The following is an 18,356-nucleotide window of genomic DNA, read 5'->3' as shown; positions in this document are numbered from 1 at the left end:
TACGAGGAAGCATACGCACTGTTGACGCACACAGCGCCCCAAATCCTATCGGGACAATAGAAGGGAGCACAAGCGGTGGTTTTACTCCATCCAAGCCAACGATAGTATGGCCAAGAGCCTTGCCGATCCCCCGTACATCTCGCAAAGATCGAATGTCTCTCTTCTACCAGCTCTACGCCCATCGTCCCCGGGCACATCCGGACACACATACACAAGTGCGTGGTTCCTTGTGAATCTGCTTGATATGTGTATGCGTAACTCTGCCGCTAACTTGATTCCCAGGCGGGGGCTCTGAGAACCCTCATAGAAGGGACTCTGTGCTGGGCCCTTCTCGGAACGCAAGCATCCAGAAGCGCTCTAATAGCATTCGCAGCCCCCTCCCCCTTCACCAACCCATCCCCACACAGCCCATGATGCATTCGCATATTCTAAATTCACTCGAGAAGGAAGCTGAGAAACCGGAGTCGGATAAGGAGGCCGGGAAACTGGAGTCGGAGAAGGAAGCTGAAAACCTGGAATCGGAGAAGGAGGCCGAGAAGCTGGAGTCAGAGCAGAACCGTGCCCAGGAGTAGGAGAGGGTTGAGACTTTCTGGGAATAGGGCGAGGTCGTAGATGAAGGAGGAATTTCGAGACGAGACAGGAAATCAGTTTGTGTTATGGGGATATCTTATAGTAGTTAGCCGTAGACTTAAATTGTTTGCCGAGCAGCGACTTATATACCTACCTAGGTACAGCATCCCCCAACCACAGCCTGATATTGAAATAGATGAACAATATTTGGTAAGTTGAACAGTGCTCAGTGTCTCCAAAACCTTGAGTTCAACACACTACCTACCTACCTATACAACAACGTGTCGTTCTTCACACATTGTTTCAGTGGGAGCCAATCCTGTCCTGTGCTTCGACATGGCAAGCTATCAAAGAGATTCCCTGTGATAGGGAGAGTATTCAGACGGAAATGTATTCACTGTTATAGCATCGTGTGAGTGAGTTGTTGTGTGCTAGAGTTCACACGGTCCGATACTTTAAATTCATTGCCTCTTTCCTCTTTTCCTTCACTCGCGGCTTCCCACCAGAATTTTCAGAGCACACACCTTTCCTCCACTCTTCATTAAGTCCACCGAGCAACTCAATCAAGCAGCCTCACCGCAAGTATCTCTTCTATCAGCCATTGTCTATTCCAGGCCTCGACTATTAATACCAATCTCCAACCGCCTTGGAGAACAAACACTGTCGATACCCTAAGGCATCTTTTCCAACCCAAAACTCCCCAATGTCTGGCAACCAGGGTAATTCCGCGTCGCAGACCGGCGGCGACCAGGTAGCATTTGACGGTCAGGTAGGTCGCCGTGTTCCTTATGTCCCGGATCCCATCTTTCCCTCGTGGCGGGTGCTGACACTCAAGCGCGCACCCCAGACCACCGTCACTCTTATCATCCAAACACTCCTACAGGCCGGAATGACACCACAAGAGATCGCCGCCGCCTTCGAGACAGGTAAGCATTTTTCCTTTTCTCCCCCTCCGACGGATTCTCGGGAACCAAGCTATATGCACATATACCCGAGCCACCCTCAAACTCCCCAATCTTCCCTCGCCGCGACGGAGACTCGGGCTGCCCAGGCAACCCATTGTCAGGGACATGGAACTCGGCCACCGCCATTCGCCACCGCCATTCGAGCTGACAACCCTCTCATCGCCACCCCTTCACCCTCATTGAGCCCACCCATCAGGGTGGTTGTGGGTAGGTGATTTGGCGGGCCTTGTCAGCTCCGGTGGCGCGCCATGGAGACACTCCGACCCCGAGCCCGAGAATCTCGCCAAACCCCCTCCGATCAAGAGACCAAATCGGCCAGGCCGATTGGGATACAGGTTGACCCAACCACAACTACAACAAAACCCATCCCCCTGCCACCCTCCCAAAACAAGCCAGCTAACTTGAACCCCCCAACCAATCCAGCCTTCACAACACACCTGAACACCAACATCGTCCCACTCTTCCCCACCTGCCACGTCCTCCTCATCCAGCTGCAGGGCCAGATCGCCGCCCTGCGCACGCAGGTGGAAATCCTCCAGGAGGCGAATACGTCGCTGCAGAATCGGTTTGTGGCGCGCGGCGACCGGCTGATGGTGCTGCTAAGCCAGATGCAGGATTTGCGCGCGCAGGTGGCGGCGGCCACCGCGGCGGGGTGGGTGCCGGTGGTTGGGAATGGTGGAGATGAAGAGAGTTTTGATGAGGAAGAGATGGATGAGGATGATGAGACGGACGAGGATGATGGGACGGACAACCCCCATCAGACGGACAATGGTGATGGGATGGACAGGGAGAATGGGATGGATGGTGGGAATGAGACCGACGGAGAGGATGAGATGGAGGAGAATGGCGGGGCTAGGCTGAATGGAAATTAAGAAAGAGGATGTAGCTCTCTACGAGCCCGACTATCATTGACTGCGCGGCGCTCCCCCCGAGAGTGTCGCCCTGCAGCTCCAGCTGTCTGGGGTGATGAGCAATGCCATATGGAACTCCCGACTTCGGGAACTGTCACAGGCAGAGCTGCGACATGTAGCTTTAGGGTTAGGGTTGTTCCGCGCACGGGGCATGTGGGCGATTGGCATGTGGGGCTCCGCAGACCCGTAGTGGGCACAGACCTGTGAGAGATGAGCGGAAGGGGTTGCGAGGCTCAAAGGCACTGCCAGTACCACTCTATTCCGTTAATCGAAAGCTGAAGAAAGAGAGGAAAGATACAAGATAGCGCGTTGGCAACGCGAGAAAGCATGCCCAGAACGGAGCTAGTCCGGATGCGGAAGTGCACCTCCAACCCCAACCCTGGGTGCGCTTTCCGTCACAAGACCCACATTGGCGCAGGGTATATCCCATACCCTGCGCAGCCACCCACTCTTGCACTCTTGTGCAACCTTGTTGATAGGAACCATAACAGGAACCTTCACCAGCTGACCTTGTACGATCGTTGGAAATCGCTTGAAACATCCATCCTTCCCCGCACACTCTTGGCACTTGGCTCGACGCAGCGGTGGAAGATGTTTCCGAACCTGTGAAAGACACAGGCACGAAAAGATCTGTGTATTCTTGTGGAAAACTGGTCTGACAAACTAATTAAGTGGAAGAACTGGTGGCACTGCGTGGGGTCTTACCCACGCAGGGTCAGTGGTGTGTGCGCAGTCTGTAAGAAGTGGGCCCGGGACCCCGGCCCGGGACCGCAACAGAACCTCAAGAGTATGCATTTCGACATAACTAGGCGACACTAGATAGTTACACAGTATAGGAAACTCTCCTTGGATAGGGGGGAGAGGTTGCCTTAGCTTCAGACCTCTTTTTTGGGTGGTGCAGTTCGTGTCTGTGGTACTGGTGGGGCGCATGTGGAGATAAATTTGATTTATCAATAAATTATTTACGCTAGCTATCTTGGGCATGTGGCCCACTTTTATTCACCCAAGAGGTCTGAGGGCAAACCGCAGGTGGTGCCAGGACCCCCATAACAGCTCCCATAACAAGCGAGGGAATCAGTGGAACACTTTCTTTTCCGATGCGTGAAATGGACAGCTCTGAGGGAAGACATGCTGCAATGCACAGTGGCAAGACGAGGAAGCCTCTCGTTCTATCTGGGAGGGAAAGCGCCATCAGATACAAGGCATTGGTCACCAGATATGAAGGCAGTCCGGGCGACGATCAAATACGCAATGGCAACAGGAAGGCTGGAGCTGAATGAGGAGGAGAGTCTAGACCAGTCACAGTAGAAGAAGCCGACACTCAACACCACGAGCCTCAACCACGAGCCTTAACCAGCAGGTCCCGCTTTAGCTGCTGAAGATAGGACGCTGAACACTTGGAGAAAGTAGCCTCCAAGCTGATCTGCTAACAACAACCAAGGCAAGAGGTAAATGGTGCAGCGAGAAAGAGGGAAGAAGTAGGGGGCTTGTACGAGTTAAAGGCAAACCGATTTGATCCGGATGTAGTTAGCGTGCTAAGGCCCTATAGGCCCAGTGCCTCCGGGCGAAATAAATTCCATCCATCCATCCATCCATACAGCTCCCATACAAACGGCATGCAGTCACTTCAGTCACTCGCGAATGTTTCTACACCACAACATCGTGTGATAATAAGAAGTACCTCCTGAGGTAGCTCTGTGGGAGCTGAATAAAATGATGTTATTTTGATAGCCATATTCCAGCTGCGTTGCTAAATCGTAAGCTTAAAGCTGAATCTTTGACCCCCATAACAGTCTTGACGCGCTCGATGACCCCCCATTAACTTCCACATAACGCGTTCAAATTTTACGAAATTTGGCACTGATATTGTGGCCATTCACATCAAACTCAGCAGTTGGCTTTCCCTCCATTTTACAAACAATGGGTTACCCCATCGGTGCCAGCGCATCAGAATGGATCAAAATGACTATTTAGACGATGTTGTCGAGACCCTCAGCGTCATCACAGGCGCTCAGCGGCCCCGGATCGGTCAGGTCGACGCGGTGAAGCGCTTGGTTTATGATGGGACCGATACCGTGTTGATCGCGGCGACCGGTTACGGCAAGAGCGCCGTTTTATACGCGTTTTCGGCTTTGACGAGCAAGATTACGGTTCAGATCGTGCCGTTAACAAAGCTGGGAGAGAACCAATACAAAGAAATTGCAAAAAAGGTGCCGAACTCGAAGCCGGTATGGATTGATGGCGATACCTAACTACACCCATATTCTTCTGAGTCCAGAGCAAGCCGTACTAAGAGACCCGGACTTCCATAAGCGCATCGGTCCATTCGCCATCGACGAGCTTCATCTGGTTGGAGAGTGGCGGGAGTTTCGCAAGGAATTCACATATCTATACAGTTGAGGTCTCTGTTGCCACGGCGTCTCCGCTGGTTTGGTTGTACGGCTACACTGGACCGTGTTAACCAAGATTTTATCCTCAAGCATGCGGGCTTCGACTTGGACAATCTCGCCGTTGTTCGGACCTCTGTTGACAGACCAGAGATCTCGCTCGTCATTCAGCCGCTCATGCGCGGTTATATGAAGGACTACCGTCGCTTGCATTTTCTCCTCGAGGCCGCTACCCCCACTACAGTCGCCTCTATACCCAAGACGATCATATACGTCGACAGCAAACCGCAGTTGATCAAAGCCCGCTGGACGCTCCTCAAGCATTTGCGCGGCGCTTGTGGCTTCTCCAAACTTGTCACGGAATGACCCCGAGGTGGCCAGGGCGGCCACAGCCGACAGCGCAGGACGCCGGCAGCCAATCGCTTAAGGACCAATAAGAACTGGATTATCACTAGTTGTCAGTGATAATGGACGATTATCACTGGTTGTCAATGTGTCACGGTTATGGTCGCGTACCACGCCCCGATGAGGGCACGCGCGGGAAGCGTTCCCAGCCAATCATTAAGAATGGGTCTCAGACCAATCAGCAGAGGAACGAAGGGAACGGCTACCGTTCCCAGGATCCAGTCTGGAACGAGAGGAACGATCACCGTTCCTCACGTTCCCAGCAAAAGGTACGCCGGTACCTAGGAAGCCTAGATAGTATATAGTCACCCGTTCTGGAGAGCTCTGGGAGTTCTCCAGTTAGCAATCACAACTACAGTTCGCTACAAGCTCGAAAGCCTACTGTTGAGACAAGTCTTTGTTGTGCACCCTTTGGCTGCACCGAACCTAAGCACCCTTGAGAGATTACCTTCAACCGAAGCTGAACCCTAACAGGACAGGGTCCTGAAGTAGGTTCGTCACACAATGATAATGGGCGATTATCACCAACAGAGTGGTGATACTAGATAGTATATAGTCACTCGTACTGGAGAGCTCTGGGAGTTCTCCAGTTAGCAATCACAACTACAGTTCGCTACAAGCTCGAAAGCCTACTGTTGAGACAAGTCTTTGTTGTGCACCCTTTGGCTGCACCGAACCTAAGCACCCTTGAGAGATTACCTTCAACCGAAGCTGAACCCTAACAGGACAGGGTCCTGAAGTAGGTTCGTCACAAAACTCTATTCTCGGAAGGTTATACGTCGTTACGATGCTGACGTCAGGGATGCCGACAAAGATCTCATCTTCAGCGACTTTGCGAACGAGCATACCGACTGTCGAATCGTATTTGTCACAGTCTCATTGGGCATGGGGATGGATCTTCCTGACGTTGTTCGCGTCGTACAGTTCGGTTTGCCACCCGGCGCCAGCCTCTCTGACTCGTGGCAGCGCATTAGAAGAGCGATGCGTGATAAGCGGATGGTTGGCCAGAAACAGGGTACGGCAATTCTGTTTGTACCATACTGGGCGTTCGACTTCCTAGGAATGAAGGGCCGCGGGTAATCGGTAATATCGCTGCGGACAGGGTGTGCGGTGAACTCGGACCTGCAGACCACGCCGTTGCGTGTCAATGGCGATAGTGATCGCGATTGAGGTCGGTCAGGTGATGGTCGCCCGCCCCGCCGCTCTCTCGTGGAGGGGCAACCAGACGGTCCTCCCTTCTCCAGCGCCTATGTTCCTCTCGCGACGAGAATCGTTACGAGCCGTGCTGCGCTACCGCATTTATCGTCGTCGTCGTCTTGGGTAGAGATCTGATTTGGGCGATGAGGGAGGAGAAGGAAGAACAACGAAGACGTGACGAAGTCCACCAGAGGCGTGAGACTCAAAGAACGCGACACATTTATCCAGAGCCTCATTGAACAAGTTCAAGAGGCAAGGAACAACCCAAGCCTCAACACCACGTAGATTATCAAGATTACCCTATTATGAAGAAGGCAGGGAGGGGGGGACGAAAACAGAGGCATCTTCGAACGGCAGTGTTGCTTGAAGTTAAGACCGACAGCGCCGCATGAGACGTACACAGGAGACGTGGCAGGTTCAACTTGACGGGATTAAAACCGATATAGTTGCTGGTCTTCTGGATAAGAAACAACTGACATTTAGCTGGAAATAAAGCAGATTGCCATTGCTAACAAATACCGGGAGGGAGTAGTGCTTGATGATAATCATCAAGGTGGTGTTAATTTGGCTGATGAAGGAGTCTGCCAGGTTCCTGGGAGTCTGGCTGGACCGGAAGCTCAACTGGAAAGCCCACCTTACAGCGGTGGAGAGGAAGCTGAGGACCCAGAGCTATGCCCTGTCGAGGCTAGCGGCGTCGACGTGGGGACTGGGGCTAGCCAAAGCGCGAGAAGTGTACACAAAGTGCATCCGGTCAGCGCTGGCCTATGGCGCATCGTCGTTCCACATCCCCACGGATGTGGGAGGCGAGCCGGTAAAGAAAAGCATCACCAAGGCCCTCGGGAAGGCCCAGAACAAAGGCTTGCGGATTGTAGCGGGAGCCTTCAAGCACACTCCCATCCGCAACCTCGAGACGGAGACATGGGTGCCACCGTTGGACCTATATCTCAACAAACGGCTTGCGGACTTTGAGACCAAACACCAGCGAACCGACCTAGACGACGGTCAAGGCGGCAAGAAGACCGCAGGGAGCGTTATTCTTACCGCCTGTCAAAGGATACAGCAGAGACTACGCTCGAAGAGCGGTAACAGGGGCCGACCGCGAACTGTGGGACTGCGGGAGCCCACGGTGGTGGAGAAAGCCGCGAGAACGATCGCGCGCTGGACGGGGGGAACCGTAGATACGAACAAGGTAGTAGAAGAGGCTTGGAGGGCGAGGTGGTTAAAGGAACGGGACGGCAGAGCGATCACCAGACCGGCGGACGACTTTGACCATCAGCAGGAGACTCTATTCCGGAACGGAACCCTAAGGAGGCACGACGGTCTCAGCAAGGCGAAGAGCTCAATGCTGATTCAAATCCGGACGGGAGCATAGGCTTACGGGACTTCTTGTTTACACGGGGAGTCCCGGAGGTTCTGACTCCTGCCTGCGAGTGTGGCGAGGGACGAGAGACTGCCGAACACCTGGTAGTGTGGTGTTTGGCCCCACCGTTGATTCGAAGATGGGAGAGAACTGGAATTCGGACACGACGGGACTTTTACTCTGTTCTACACGGCATCAATCCCACGACTGCACGGCTCGCGAGGAGAGTTCTCGACTGGCTGATGGACTCGGGGAAGCTGCCGATGTACAGCTTAGCCAGGAGGCTCGAGCTGGAAGCGGCGGCCTGAAGCGCCCCCGTTCGGAGGTCAGGAGGCCTCCTCTCTTTGTATACGCAGACACACCAGAACGCATCGTTCCTTGATTGTTGGTATGGGTTTTTCACCCCGCCCGGGAGGGCACGGTTTTCCTGTACACTAAATAGCTGAGGGTCCGGCACGCCCTAGGGCATAGCGGAGTATGAATAATAATAATTTGGCTGATGGGTTGGTCATTCCTTGGAGTTGCGATGCTCATCAAAGGTTCACATACGCCTGGCAACAGCTGGCAGCATCTGCGGCTTGATTGCCGGTTGTGCCGCTGCATCGATTTTCGATGCATTCCTGCAGCCGAGTCCCGGGATTTGTGAGATTACGATGTGGAGTCGGACGCAGATCAACAAAAAGCCCATCTCTTGTTTCCACATGGCGTGCTTTCCAGCTGCGGTAAGCAAGAGTCAAGAGAACACACCAGAGGCCAAAGAATCAGGAGGATCAGAGAACCATGACCTTGCAATCTATATACAAGAACAAATTAAACAGAGAAAGCACCCCAGCATTAACCGGATATAGTTAGGAATATGCGACCACACGGATGGATGTCCCGACCCAACAACGGCAGCCCTCTAAAACTCCCTCTCCCCATGACACAAATGACAAACAACGCCGGATGATACACCATGCAAATCGTCACCCCCTTCATACATTGGCCCCACCCCACCATAGCATCCCATCCCGCCCCACCATTAATCCCATGCTCTCCCTCGCCATCCCAAGCCATGCCATCATTAACTATTTCTTGGGCACCACATGCTTCACCGGATGGAGCATCATATTCGGCAGCCACAGCTCATTGTCCCACTCCTTGATGATCCAGGGGCGGGGCTTGTTGCCGTCGAGCTTGCGGCCGTACCACTCGTTGAAGACGTTCTTGGCCCAGGTCGACTCCCACCAGAAGGTCAGGCCGCGGCCGTTGGGGTGGGCCGAGTCGTCCGGGCCGAGGCCGGTGGAGCTGGCGCGGGGCCCGCCGCGCCACCAGCCGCGCCGGTCCTGGTGGTTGTCCTTGTCGCGGTGGAAGACGGGGTGCTGCGGGAAGGCAAGCTTGAGGCCGTGCCAGAGCGCGAAGGACGGGAGCGTAGCTTCCGAGGGGATGCGCACGCCCTGCTCCATCTGGGCCTGGTGGATGGCGAGGTAGAGGCTGCGCGAGCCGCGCTGGATAGCCGGCGGGCAGTAAAAGCGCGGGGTGCGCGGGCCTGTGCGGAAGCCGTGGATCCAGTTCTTGAACACCCACTCGTTGGGGATGAGCGCGTCCATGCAATACGAGGTGGTGATTACGTCGGCCTCCTCGCCAACGCCCCACTCGAAGTTTTCGTCGCGCGGGTCCGCCACGGGAGGCTCGGGCCCGATGGGTAGGATCTCGTTCACTTTGAGCGGGCCCCACGCGTGCGACCCGCCCCGGTTGGCCTCGTTGACCGCCGCGAAGAACTCGCCGTAGTCGCCGATCTCGGCGATCATGTGCCAGAAGGTGGACCGCTCGAGCGCCTGCTTGCGCGGTTCGTTGCGCGCCGTGGCTGCGAGCCGGTCGAGGAACTTGCCCGCGTCGCCGAGGAACCGCATGTCCAGCTCGAGCTGCCAGAAGTGGTCGAACTCGGGGTAGTGCAGTGCGAGGAGCTGCATCGGCTGGAACACCTGCCACATAGTCCTGCAGAGGGGTTAGCGGCCGGTGTGTGGGGGGGGTGGGGGGTATCGTAGGGGCGAGGATGGCTTACCGGTGTTCTTCAATCATGGGATACCAGTCCTCGAGTAGGCGAACCGACCACAAAAGGGTGATGGATTGGAACTCGGGGGGAACGCCAGCGTCCTCGAGACCTCGAGCGTATGCATCGTCGGATGAGAAGATGTCATTCTCATAACCTTCGTAATCCTTCATGTCGACGAGCAAGATGACCTGGTACTCGCCGCCCGTCTTGAGGGCCGTCTCGGCGACGAGCGACCGGAGATAGTACATGTCCTCGGGCAGGTACTCGTACCCGCGCCAGGCGCGCACCACGATTGCCGTGCGCCGCGACGCCTCGAACTCGTGCCAGTGGCGGACGGGGGGGATCTTCGTCGACTCGCGGAAGCTGAACCGGGGCTTCGTGATGCGGGTGTCCTCGAACCGGGTGGCGGCCATCGGGAAGCGGTCCCTGTTGCGCTGGAAACAGTCGTTCTGCAGCTGGCCCCAATCGACCTGGTCCCAATCCACCTTTTGCCTTTTGTAGTCGCTGCGGTTGTCACCGAAACCATACGGCCCGTATCGCTGCCTCACCGACATCATGGTCAGGTTGAGGCCGGTTTCCTCGTAGTTGCCCGCCCAAGGCATCGGGTACGCTGTAGAACATCGCAGGTTAGTGAGGATGGTCGTTAGAGATGGCAAGGGAGTTGGTTCGTTGCGTACGGCCATCCACTTCGCTCTCCACCAAATCGTCGTCGGGGCTCTGCCCGAGCAGATGGCCGCGGGGGCCATGGCAGGCCACGCGTTCAGCTAGTGGCGGTAGTACATTGTGTGTGGGCATGCGCTGTGGTCGTTTCCGCGTGTCTGGCAAACCAAGATCCGACCATTGCTGCGTGATGTCACCGCGGAACTGCACGCCGAGTATCCAGACGATGCACAGCGCGAGGGCGATCAAGAGCGTCTGCCGTGTGAAGAGCCGTCTGTATTTGGCCCCCGCCAGCCCGAGGCGGTTCATCTTGGCGAACGGAAATGAGGTGCTGACCGCTAAGGTAGTCCTCGGTGGGTTTCCCCGTGTGAAGCAATGGACGACGGCCGTCAACCGACGGGTTGTTCTGCTGCTATTGCGTCCCGGCGCGCGGCATTCGGAGAAAGCGACAGTCAATTCGGAAAGGGTACTAAACGAGTGTACGCGAGAAATAAAGCATAGAAACAAGGAGAGAGGGAAACGGGCCGCTGTGGTGCGGAGTGTACTTGGGGAAGATAAAAATCGACAACGCCAAGTTGGAGGAGGGCCAACTCGAAAGTCGGTCTCCTGATGAGAGACCCCCTGTTCCTGGGCAATCCATTTGAAGATTCGTCCACGTCTTGGCGCTGGCTCAAACATTGGTTGGATTTCTGAGACCCACAAGATCAGGTCGGGGGGCGGCGTGCGATGTAACTCCTGACAGGGAACGACAGGGAGCAAACACAACTGAATTTCAGGTTCTTCGCTGGTTTGTTTCCGAGTTTCCGTCGCGAAACCGACCGTGATCGTCGACTATCTACAGATTGGATTATGCCTCTCTCGAGGGCATCTCACAATGCGAAACCGTAGGCACGAAGACTTCCCTTTATCGCTCGAGCGTTTGGCTTTATTTCCAGGCGTTCATGGACCCTGAGAATTTTCAGGTTTTCAGCTGCCTTGAACCCTGCGGCCCTGAGTGCTAGAAAACCGGACGAGGGGTTCTGGAATGCCGAGCATCGGGACCCCACAAATAATTGCCGCTGTGGCCGATGGCGAGTTCAGGGGCTTTTACTTCCTTTTTTGTTCTTCAAACCTCCAAGTCGCGCCCGTGCAGCCTATCATCCCAATCACTGTCAACCACAACCTGAACAGGCTGACAGGCCCCACCAAGATTAACTTTTGGACAGTCAATGCCATTTGGAAGTGGATGATTACCCCGAAGCGTCGAGCGTTTCCACCCCGGGATCAATGGTGTTGGGTTTCGTAAAACGTCATCCCGTTTAGTGACGTATCTCAGTCAGGGGATGGTCTGGCATGCTGTCCCAGCCGAGTGAACACACGCTTCTGCATGACAAATCCCAATTACGTTGCCTATAAGTAGAGTGAAGATATCCACTATACATACGCTTGTGCCATTGAGTGCTTATAGTCGGAGTGTCTTGCACTCTGCGTAAAGTTGGCCTGACCGATGATGTCGGGGACGGTAGTCATCGATAGGCGTCGGCGAAGGCGGGAATAAGCGGAGCGAGGATACTAGAGTCGTTATATAATCCTGTGGTATTCTTCCAACTCCTCGTCTAGTGAGACACCCACACGGTGCGCTGGTGCCTCTGGTAATATCAATACCGGAATTGACGGGTGGTACTACGTAGCGCTCAAAATATTGATCCACATAACGGGAGTTCTTCCCGTGCCCCCCTGTGACCATCACTGCTACCACATTGTAGCCTCTCAGGCTGAGGGACTCAAAGGCCGAAATGGTGACCGAAACGCCGTCAAACTCTCTTGATCCGACGAGCACAACTGGAAACCCCAGCGGCCGGTATACTTCAGCCTGAGGTAGGCCTGAGAAGCAAGGAGTCATGACGCCATTTACTGACTCGATAAACAACCAACTAACATCATCTCCGGGCTCGGGAGCATGCCGTTTGATGAAGTCCATGGGTTCCTGGACCTCATTGACGACGTACGCCATGCCGCTATGCCCGGTCTTAAAAAAGAGAGAAAAAAAAAAGAAAAAAGAAAAAGTCAGGTCACCTGCAGCAGCACCGGAAACCTGGAAACGGACTCACCTATCCGGTCCGCGTCGCGTCCAGCTCATCAAGATCCGGTGTCTCCACGTTGCATATCCGTATAACGTGTGCTGGGCTCTCACAAAGCACGTTGAGAGGGCTAAGCCAGCATTCAATGTCCCCTGTCCTCGACGTGCATCCCAATAAGTTGAGACAGTCGGATAAACCTCCAAGCCCTGTTAGTCCCGACTACACCACCCACAAAAGCATAATAATCGTCGGTTCTGGAGAGGGCCGAACTCACTCCCAGGTTTAATGTCAAACGAATGACAGAGCGGCTGCAGATACAACGTTCGCTCCCCATACCTCATTTCAATCTCGCGGCAGAGGGCGGCAATGACCATAACTTCGCCAACGTAATGGTCGGCCCCGAAAACCAGGACCGCGCGGAGACTGCCGGTGTCTACGGGAATCGTTGGCTGCTGCCTCGTTTGTGCTTCTGCCTCCGATGACATGGTTGTAGGGGGTGTGGTCTCGCCCATGCTAATGTAGTTTCTAGAAATAGTAGGTAACTGAGAACTTGTTAAGAGAGAAGTGTTGACAGAACAAGGCCGTCAAGTAGCCTGAATATGACAGTGAAAGAGGTCGCTGGTAATGAGGGTCCGTCCGCCCTTGCCTCACAGCCAAGCGGATGGATGGAAACGGGGACGGCAGCGGCAATCCGTCCAAGGCCCCGGTGCGCTCACCGGCAGCTACGAGGGAGCGGAGACATCACAGACCGGGAAGCAAGGGAATGCAATCGAAACCACGACGCGGCGCCCAACGTATTTTTGTTTGCAACTCTACAACACACCCAGGCTGGCGACCCTCACACTTGCCCAGCAGCAACATCCCCCGCCCGCAGTCCCAACTTCCGGAAGCTCTTCATCGGTTGAAGCCCCCAGCGCCCAAACATAGCGGCATCTTCATCCCAACCATTGCACTCGGTCGTAAGCATCTTCTCGCCCGTAAAGATGGCGTTGGCGCCGGCCATGAAACACATCGCCTGTTGGTCCTCGGCCATGGTCTTCCTCCCTGCGGCGATGCGGATGATGGTGGCGGGCATGATGATGCGGGCCGCCGCGATGGTGCGCAGCATGCTCGTGAATTCAATCGGCGGCCGGTCGCCCAACGGAGTCCCCTTGATGGGCACGAGCGCGTTGACGGGGAAACTCTCAGGGTGGCTGGGGAGCGTGGAGACGGTGTGTAGCAAGCCGACGCGATCTTCGGATGTCTCGCCCAGCCCCAAAATGCCGCCGGAGCAGACGTTGATGCCGGCGTCGCGGACATGGCCTAGAGTCTTGAGTCGCTCATCGTAGGAGCGGGTTGAGATGACACTGGGGTAGAACTCGCGGCTGGTGTCGACATTGTGGTTGTACGCCGTCAGGCCCGCCTCCTTGAGCTCCTTGGCCTGCTCCGCGTCGATCATGCCGAGCGTGACGCATGACTCCATGCCCATGGCCCGCACGCCCGCCACCATGTCTTTGATGTTGCGGAGGCTGTTCTTGCGGCCGCGCATGTCGCGCCACGCGGCGCCCATGCAGAAGCGCGTGCTGCCATTCTCCTTGGCGATGCGCGCGGCTTCGAGGACCGACTCAACGGTCTCCACACGTTTAGCCTCGAGGCCGGTGCCTTTTTGGTACCGGGTGGACTGGGCGCAGTACGAACAGTCCTCGGTACATCCGCCGGTTTTGATGTTCATCAAGGTGCAAAGTTGTACTTCCGAGGGATTGTGGAATCGACGGTGGACGGTGGCCTGGGTGAGGTATTAGTTACCTATGGTAAGCGCTTTGGTTGAAGGTGAGTATGCGCACAGCTTGATAAGCCAACTCCATCAGAGGCTGGTAAAAGATGGCCGAGATCTCCTCTCTGGTCCAGTCATGTCTCGGTGCCGTCGCGGCGACTGCATTCTGCAGTATTTGCCTGGATCTTTGGCGACGTTCCGAGTCGAGTAGTTCGTCGGAAGCGGGATTTGCCGGTGACGAGACAGTTTGGGCCGCGGCAGCAGTTGACATGCGGGCCGGGAAGTTGCCGATACAGGCCGCGCGAGTCAACTGCGTGCCTGTGACCCGGCGGAGGGCCGGTCGGAACGCAACTCTCATCGTTGGTATCTGGTGACAAAAACCCGGACTCTGATAGGAGCTCGCCTTGTTGGATGAAACAGACAAAGATGCGTAATGAGATCTTGGTTGGCCAATTCAGCTGGTAATTTGTTGGGAAACGGGGTCATGCAGAGGGGGCCATCCCGCGTTGAGCATGCAACCCTAGGTGGGGTCGCTGCGGGAGAACATCGTGGGTGTGGGATGACTCAATTCGATGTGCAAACTCAACAGCAGCTCTCCGACCTCAGTGTCTGCGGGTTGTAAAGGGCGAAGCTCGTCGTTTTTCGTCATGTGCGGCGCGCAGTGCTCCGGAATCGGACTAGCGGAGCCTAGCCCACGATTCGAGGGACGAGACCCCAGCTGACCCAATCTCCTCGCTCGGGTCAAGTCGATGTGAATCAAGTCGATGGAGATCCATCGTCCGGTCGCGTCTTGCTCGGGACCTTCTGTGGTAAGTCTCAAGCTATGTGGTACGTCTGTACGAGCCGCGGGAGCGCGCAAATTAGGAGGGCGGCTGGCAGCGCTTCCCGTCGCCCGAGCCTTAAACATTGAGAGTGCGATCGGCTTGCGCAATCGCGTCGATAAAGCTCAGTGTTTTTTGACGCCCTCCATCCACTCTTTCCCGGATTTTGCGCCGTCATGTGCCTTGCGAAACAGCTTCCTCTCCCACTCGTCCAGCCCCCGAAGGAACTCCTCGCCCGCGCCGCCCACGCCGAGATTGCTCCCCTCTTCGCCTTTGCCTTTGTGTCCCACTCCTCCAACCTTACGGGCGTGTAAGGCAACCTCGGACGCCCGGGTAATAAAAGTCTTGCGGAGGGCGGCGGCCAATTCTTGCTCCTCCGACAGCTCCATCATGTGTATCGCGAGTCCGTAAAAGTGCGCGCTGTGGTCGCGCAGTGGTACGGCGCGGGGATCCGCCTTGAGCGCTTGGACGACATCGTTCCCCATCGCAGGCGGGAGGTCAAAAGACACAAACGACTTGCCCTCGACGTCCCCCGTGTTAGCGATGGCGAGCATTTCAGCCAGCCATAGCGGTAGGTTCACTTTGGTGCCGGCCTTGAGTGGCTGCGTGGGGGTATTATCGAGATAGCCTAGATCGGGAATATCGACTTGGAATGTGCATGGGATTTTCTATGTCGAGGGAACGCTGTTAGTCGGTGTTTTAACGAAGTATATGAGGATGTGTGTGCGTTTTGTTGTTTTACCTCCGCATCCGTAAGTATTGCATCGATGTCGTAATAGGACATTTTGCGTATGATGGAACCAGGGGCGTTGATTCGAGATCAAAAAAGACTGGAAGTAGCGTTTGCTTCTTATATCAATCGAATATCGACACCTTAAGAGACCACAGCAGCGGCAACGCGATCTGGAGGGGCACGCGGGTGTGGCTCCTGTCAACGAAAACCCAGCCACATGCTCGACAAATGTGCCACAAGTGCAAAACTAGAGAGCCACAGTGGGTTCCTTGCGGGTTCCTTGGTGCTTGGTTAATGTGGGGCCATGACGAAATTCAAGTTGCCGAAGCTTCCCCCGAGCTTCGACGGAACGCCGAACTTGGGCTGTTTAATAATTTGGTCTCTTAACAGCTCCCCCAAAATTTCAAGGTAAAACCCCCGACACAACGAGTTTTAGCTTTAGCGGCACTCAATTGACGTTTTTGCATCCAAGTTACCAACCAACCGCCAGCCCATAATGTCTTCGACTCTACTTCGTACCGTCCCCGCCCTGCGGGGTGCTCTTCGAGCTTCCGGAGCTCCCAAGGCCGCCGGCGCCATGGCCAGCACGAGCTTCGTGCGCGGGAAAGCGACACTCCCCGATCTTGCGTGTAAGTAGCGGTTGAAACAGAGGAGCCAATTTCGAAATGCCGCCCTAATGGCATTAGAGCCCGGGCATCAAGCTGGCAAGCTGAGATGGTGGATAAAGCTGATCGACGCATCTGCAGACGACTACGGCGCCCTCGAGCCCCATATCTCGGGAAAGATCATGGAGCTGCACCACGCCAAGCACCACCAGACCTATGTCAATGGCCTCAACAGCGCCCTGCAGACCATCGGCGAGGCCGAGAGCAAGGGCGATTTTACCAAGGCGGCGACGGTCGCCCCCCTCCTCAACTTCCACGGCGGCGGTCACATCAACCACAGCCTGTTCTGGGAGAACCTGGCGCCCGCCAGCAGAGATGGAGGCGGCGAGCCGGACGGAGCTCTCAGGGTATACGTTGTCCCACCCTCTCCCTTGGGGTTCATCTCCTCGGTAGAATACTGATAATACGGCACTATAGAAAGCAATCGAAATCCGGTTTCGGCGTCATCCAGAACTTTTAGCTCGCAAAAGAAACACATCGCTTGCTCGGCTACCGAGGCGGCCGGCTGGGGCTTGGGTTGGCTAGGGGCACGTTGGGCGGTCTCCCTGGGGCTCGTGACGCGCGCCAACCAGGACCCCGTGTCGAGCCCTTTTGTGCCGCTGATGAGTATCGACGCCTGAGAACACGCCTACTACCTGCAGTACGAGAACCCGCAAGGCCGAGTACTTTGACGCCATCTGGAACGTTATCAACTGGAAGACCGTTGCCAGCCGGTACGAGAAGGCTTAGATGGTTATAGCAGCAGGAACGAGGGACAGACTGCCATTTGTGTACATACTGCGCTAGCGTGAGCTCTCTAGGTACTTGAAACGAATTGATCTCGACTTGAACTGCTTTATTTTGTTTTATTCTAGCCCCGGAAAATAAAACAGATACAACCAAGAGGCCACAGGATAACTAAGGTACCTAAACACGCCGGCTTCAACAAGTCGTCGCCCCGCAGCCCATGGCATGACAGCGGGGGTCCAGGCCCAGGCTTCACGCATGCCAAGACTAAAATTCGATGCCCCGCGTTTTGTCCAACTGCGACGGTCCAGCACTCCAGCTCTGCGCGAAGGATGCTGGAGTGGTCACGGCTACCGCTGGTTAGGTACCGAGGTAGTTCTCGCCTGTTAAGGGCCTAGGTCTTCCCACGTCTTGCCCGATTTGGGGTTTCCGATATTTTGACGACATGGGGATAGATATCTGGTAATTTTGATCTGGTATTTTGAGCTCTTTAATTCGGGCCTATCACGCAGCGCCGGGCCCGCGCTATCCGGTTCTCGACCCAGTGTCTCCCACATGGGTTGCATGGGGATTCTCCACCCAAAATCACCATGGGACGACGACACCTCCAGGGGTGGATGTGAGCTTCATTTGGCTCTTGACCTCTGAGTTCGATGGAATACCCCGGCTGGGAAGTTTGCCATTTTGGGACGCATGTTCGTCCTGCCAACCAGAGCCTGAAGTGTCACCTTACTGAAAGCGACCGAGAACTACACTAAAAAATTGAAACCCACCCACTGTCTTACACGACATTTAGGTACGTACCTAAGAACTGTGGTGCCCAAATGGAAGTTCTGGCGGTTTTATTATCGTCCAACGCTCTTGAACCGCGAGCAACGCAACGGAACAGACCGGACTTGGCGGAGGTGGGTGGCCATGATTGGGTGCGCACACAGCAAATGGTGTGGCCATCCGTCCGTACGGCGAAAAAGTGGTATGACCGGTAAACTCAAAGGACCGGAAATCCTTTGTCGGGGGCATTGCCACCCTTTTACAACATAAGGTACCTTCTGGGACAATATCGTCACCCGACTCGACACTCGTCTGAGGTGTCGTCCCTGAACCCCAG

The 18,356-nt window shown here is 55.4% G+C and overlaps 8 protein-coding genes across 8 annotated transcripts; 4 read left to right on the top strand and 4 right to left on the bottom strand.

Annotated features, from left to right (window-relative positions):
* Window positions 1–106: 106 nt before the first annotated feature.
* On the top strand, window positions 107–572 carry CHGG_10105 (uncharacterized protein; the record flags this gene model as incomplete). The annotated part of the gene is made up of 2 exons (XM_001228031.1): window positions 107–215; window positions 283–572. 2 exons carry the CDS (start codon window positions 107–109, stop codon window positions 570–572), a joined length of 399 nt encoding a protein of 132 aa, XP_001228032.1.
* Window positions 573–1,273: 701 nt separating this feature from the next.
* Window positions 1,274–2,407, top strand: CHGG_10104 (uncharacterized protein; the record flags this gene model as incomplete). The annotated part of the gene is made up of 2 exons (XM_001228030.1): window positions 1,274–1,496; window positions 1,959–2,407. The coding sequence occupies 2 exons, from the start codon at window positions 1,274–1,276 to the stop codon at window positions 2,405–2,407; spliced, it is 672 nt and encodes a 223-aa protein (XP_001228031.1).
* Window positions 2,408–4,398: 1,991 nt separating this feature from the next.
* CHGG_10103 (uncharacterized protein) lies at window positions 4,399–7,807 on the top strand (the record flags this gene model as incomplete). Its single annotated transcript, XM_001228029.1, has 5 exons — window positions 4,399–4,674; window positions 4,843–5,187; window positions 5,289–5,507; window positions 6,010–6,270; window positions 7,013–7,807. The coding sequence occupies 5 exons, from the start codon at window positions 4,399–4,401 to the stop codon at window positions 7,805–7,807; spliced, it is 1,896 nt and encodes a 631-aa protein (XP_001228030.1).
* Window positions 7,808–8,862: 1,055 nt separating this feature from the next.
* CHGG_10102 (uncharacterized protein) lies at window positions 8,863–10,799 on the bottom strand (the record flags this gene model as incomplete). Its single annotated transcript, XM_001228028.1, has 3 exons — window positions 8,863–9,772; window positions 9,840–10,440; window positions 10,508–10,799. 3 exons carry the CDS (start codon window positions 10,797–10,799, stop codon window positions 8,863–8,865), a joined length of 1,803 nt encoding a protein of 600 aa, XP_001228029.1.
* A 1,286-nt stretch (window positions 10,800–12,085) lies between these two features.
* Window positions 12,086–13,035, bottom strand: CHGG_10101 (uncharacterized protein; the record flags this gene model as incomplete). The annotated part of the gene is made up of 3 exons (XM_001228027.1): window positions 12,086–12,109; window positions 12,409–12,487; window positions 12,887–13,035. The coding sequence occupies 3 exons, from the start codon at window positions 13,033–13,035 to the stop codon at window positions 12,086–12,088; spliced, it is 252 nt and encodes an 83-aa protein (XP_001228028.1).
* Window positions 13,036–13,388: 353 nt separating this feature from the next.
* Window positions 13,389–14,661, bottom strand: CHGG_10100 (uncharacterized protein; the record flags this gene model as incomplete). The annotated part of the gene is made up of 2 exons (XM_001228026.1): window positions 13,389–14,315; window positions 14,374–14,661. 2 exons carry the CDS (start codon window positions 14,659–14,661, stop codon window positions 13,389–13,391), a joined length of 1,215 nt encoding a protein of 404 aa, XP_001228027.1.
* Window positions 14,662–14,823: 162 nt separating this feature from the next.
* On the bottom strand, window positions 14,824–15,908 carry CHGG_10099 (uncharacterized protein; the record flags this gene model as incomplete). Its single annotated transcript, XM_001228025.1, has 3 exons — window positions 14,824–15,107; window positions 15,429–15,726; window positions 15,867–15,908. 3 exons carry the CDS (start codon window positions 15,906–15,908, stop codon window positions 14,824–14,826), a joined length of 624 nt encoding a protein of 207 aa, XP_001228026.1.
* A 445-nt stretch (window positions 15,909–16,353) lies between these two features.
* Window positions 16,354–17,251, top strand: CHGG_10098 (uncharacterized protein; the record flags this gene model as incomplete). Its single annotated transcript, XM_001228024.1, has 3 exons — window positions 16,354–16,486; window positions 16,604–16,898; window positions 17,164–17,251. 3 exons carry the CDS (start codon window positions 16,354–16,356, stop codon window positions 17,249–17,251), a joined length of 516 nt encoding a protein of 171 aa, XP_001228025.1.
* Window positions 17,252–18,356: the final 1,105 nt, after the last annotated feature.

Source organism: Chaetomium globosum, genomic scaffold, assembly GCF_000143365.1.
Source record: "Chaetomium globosum CBS 148.51 scaffold_7 genomic scaffold, whole genome shotgun sequence".
Classification (NCBI taxonomy): Eukaryota; Fungi; Ascomycota; class Sordariomycetes; order Sordariales; family Chaetomiaceae; genus Chaetomium; species Chaetomium globosum.
This window is presented reverse-complemented; position numbering and strand designations above follow the sequence as displayed.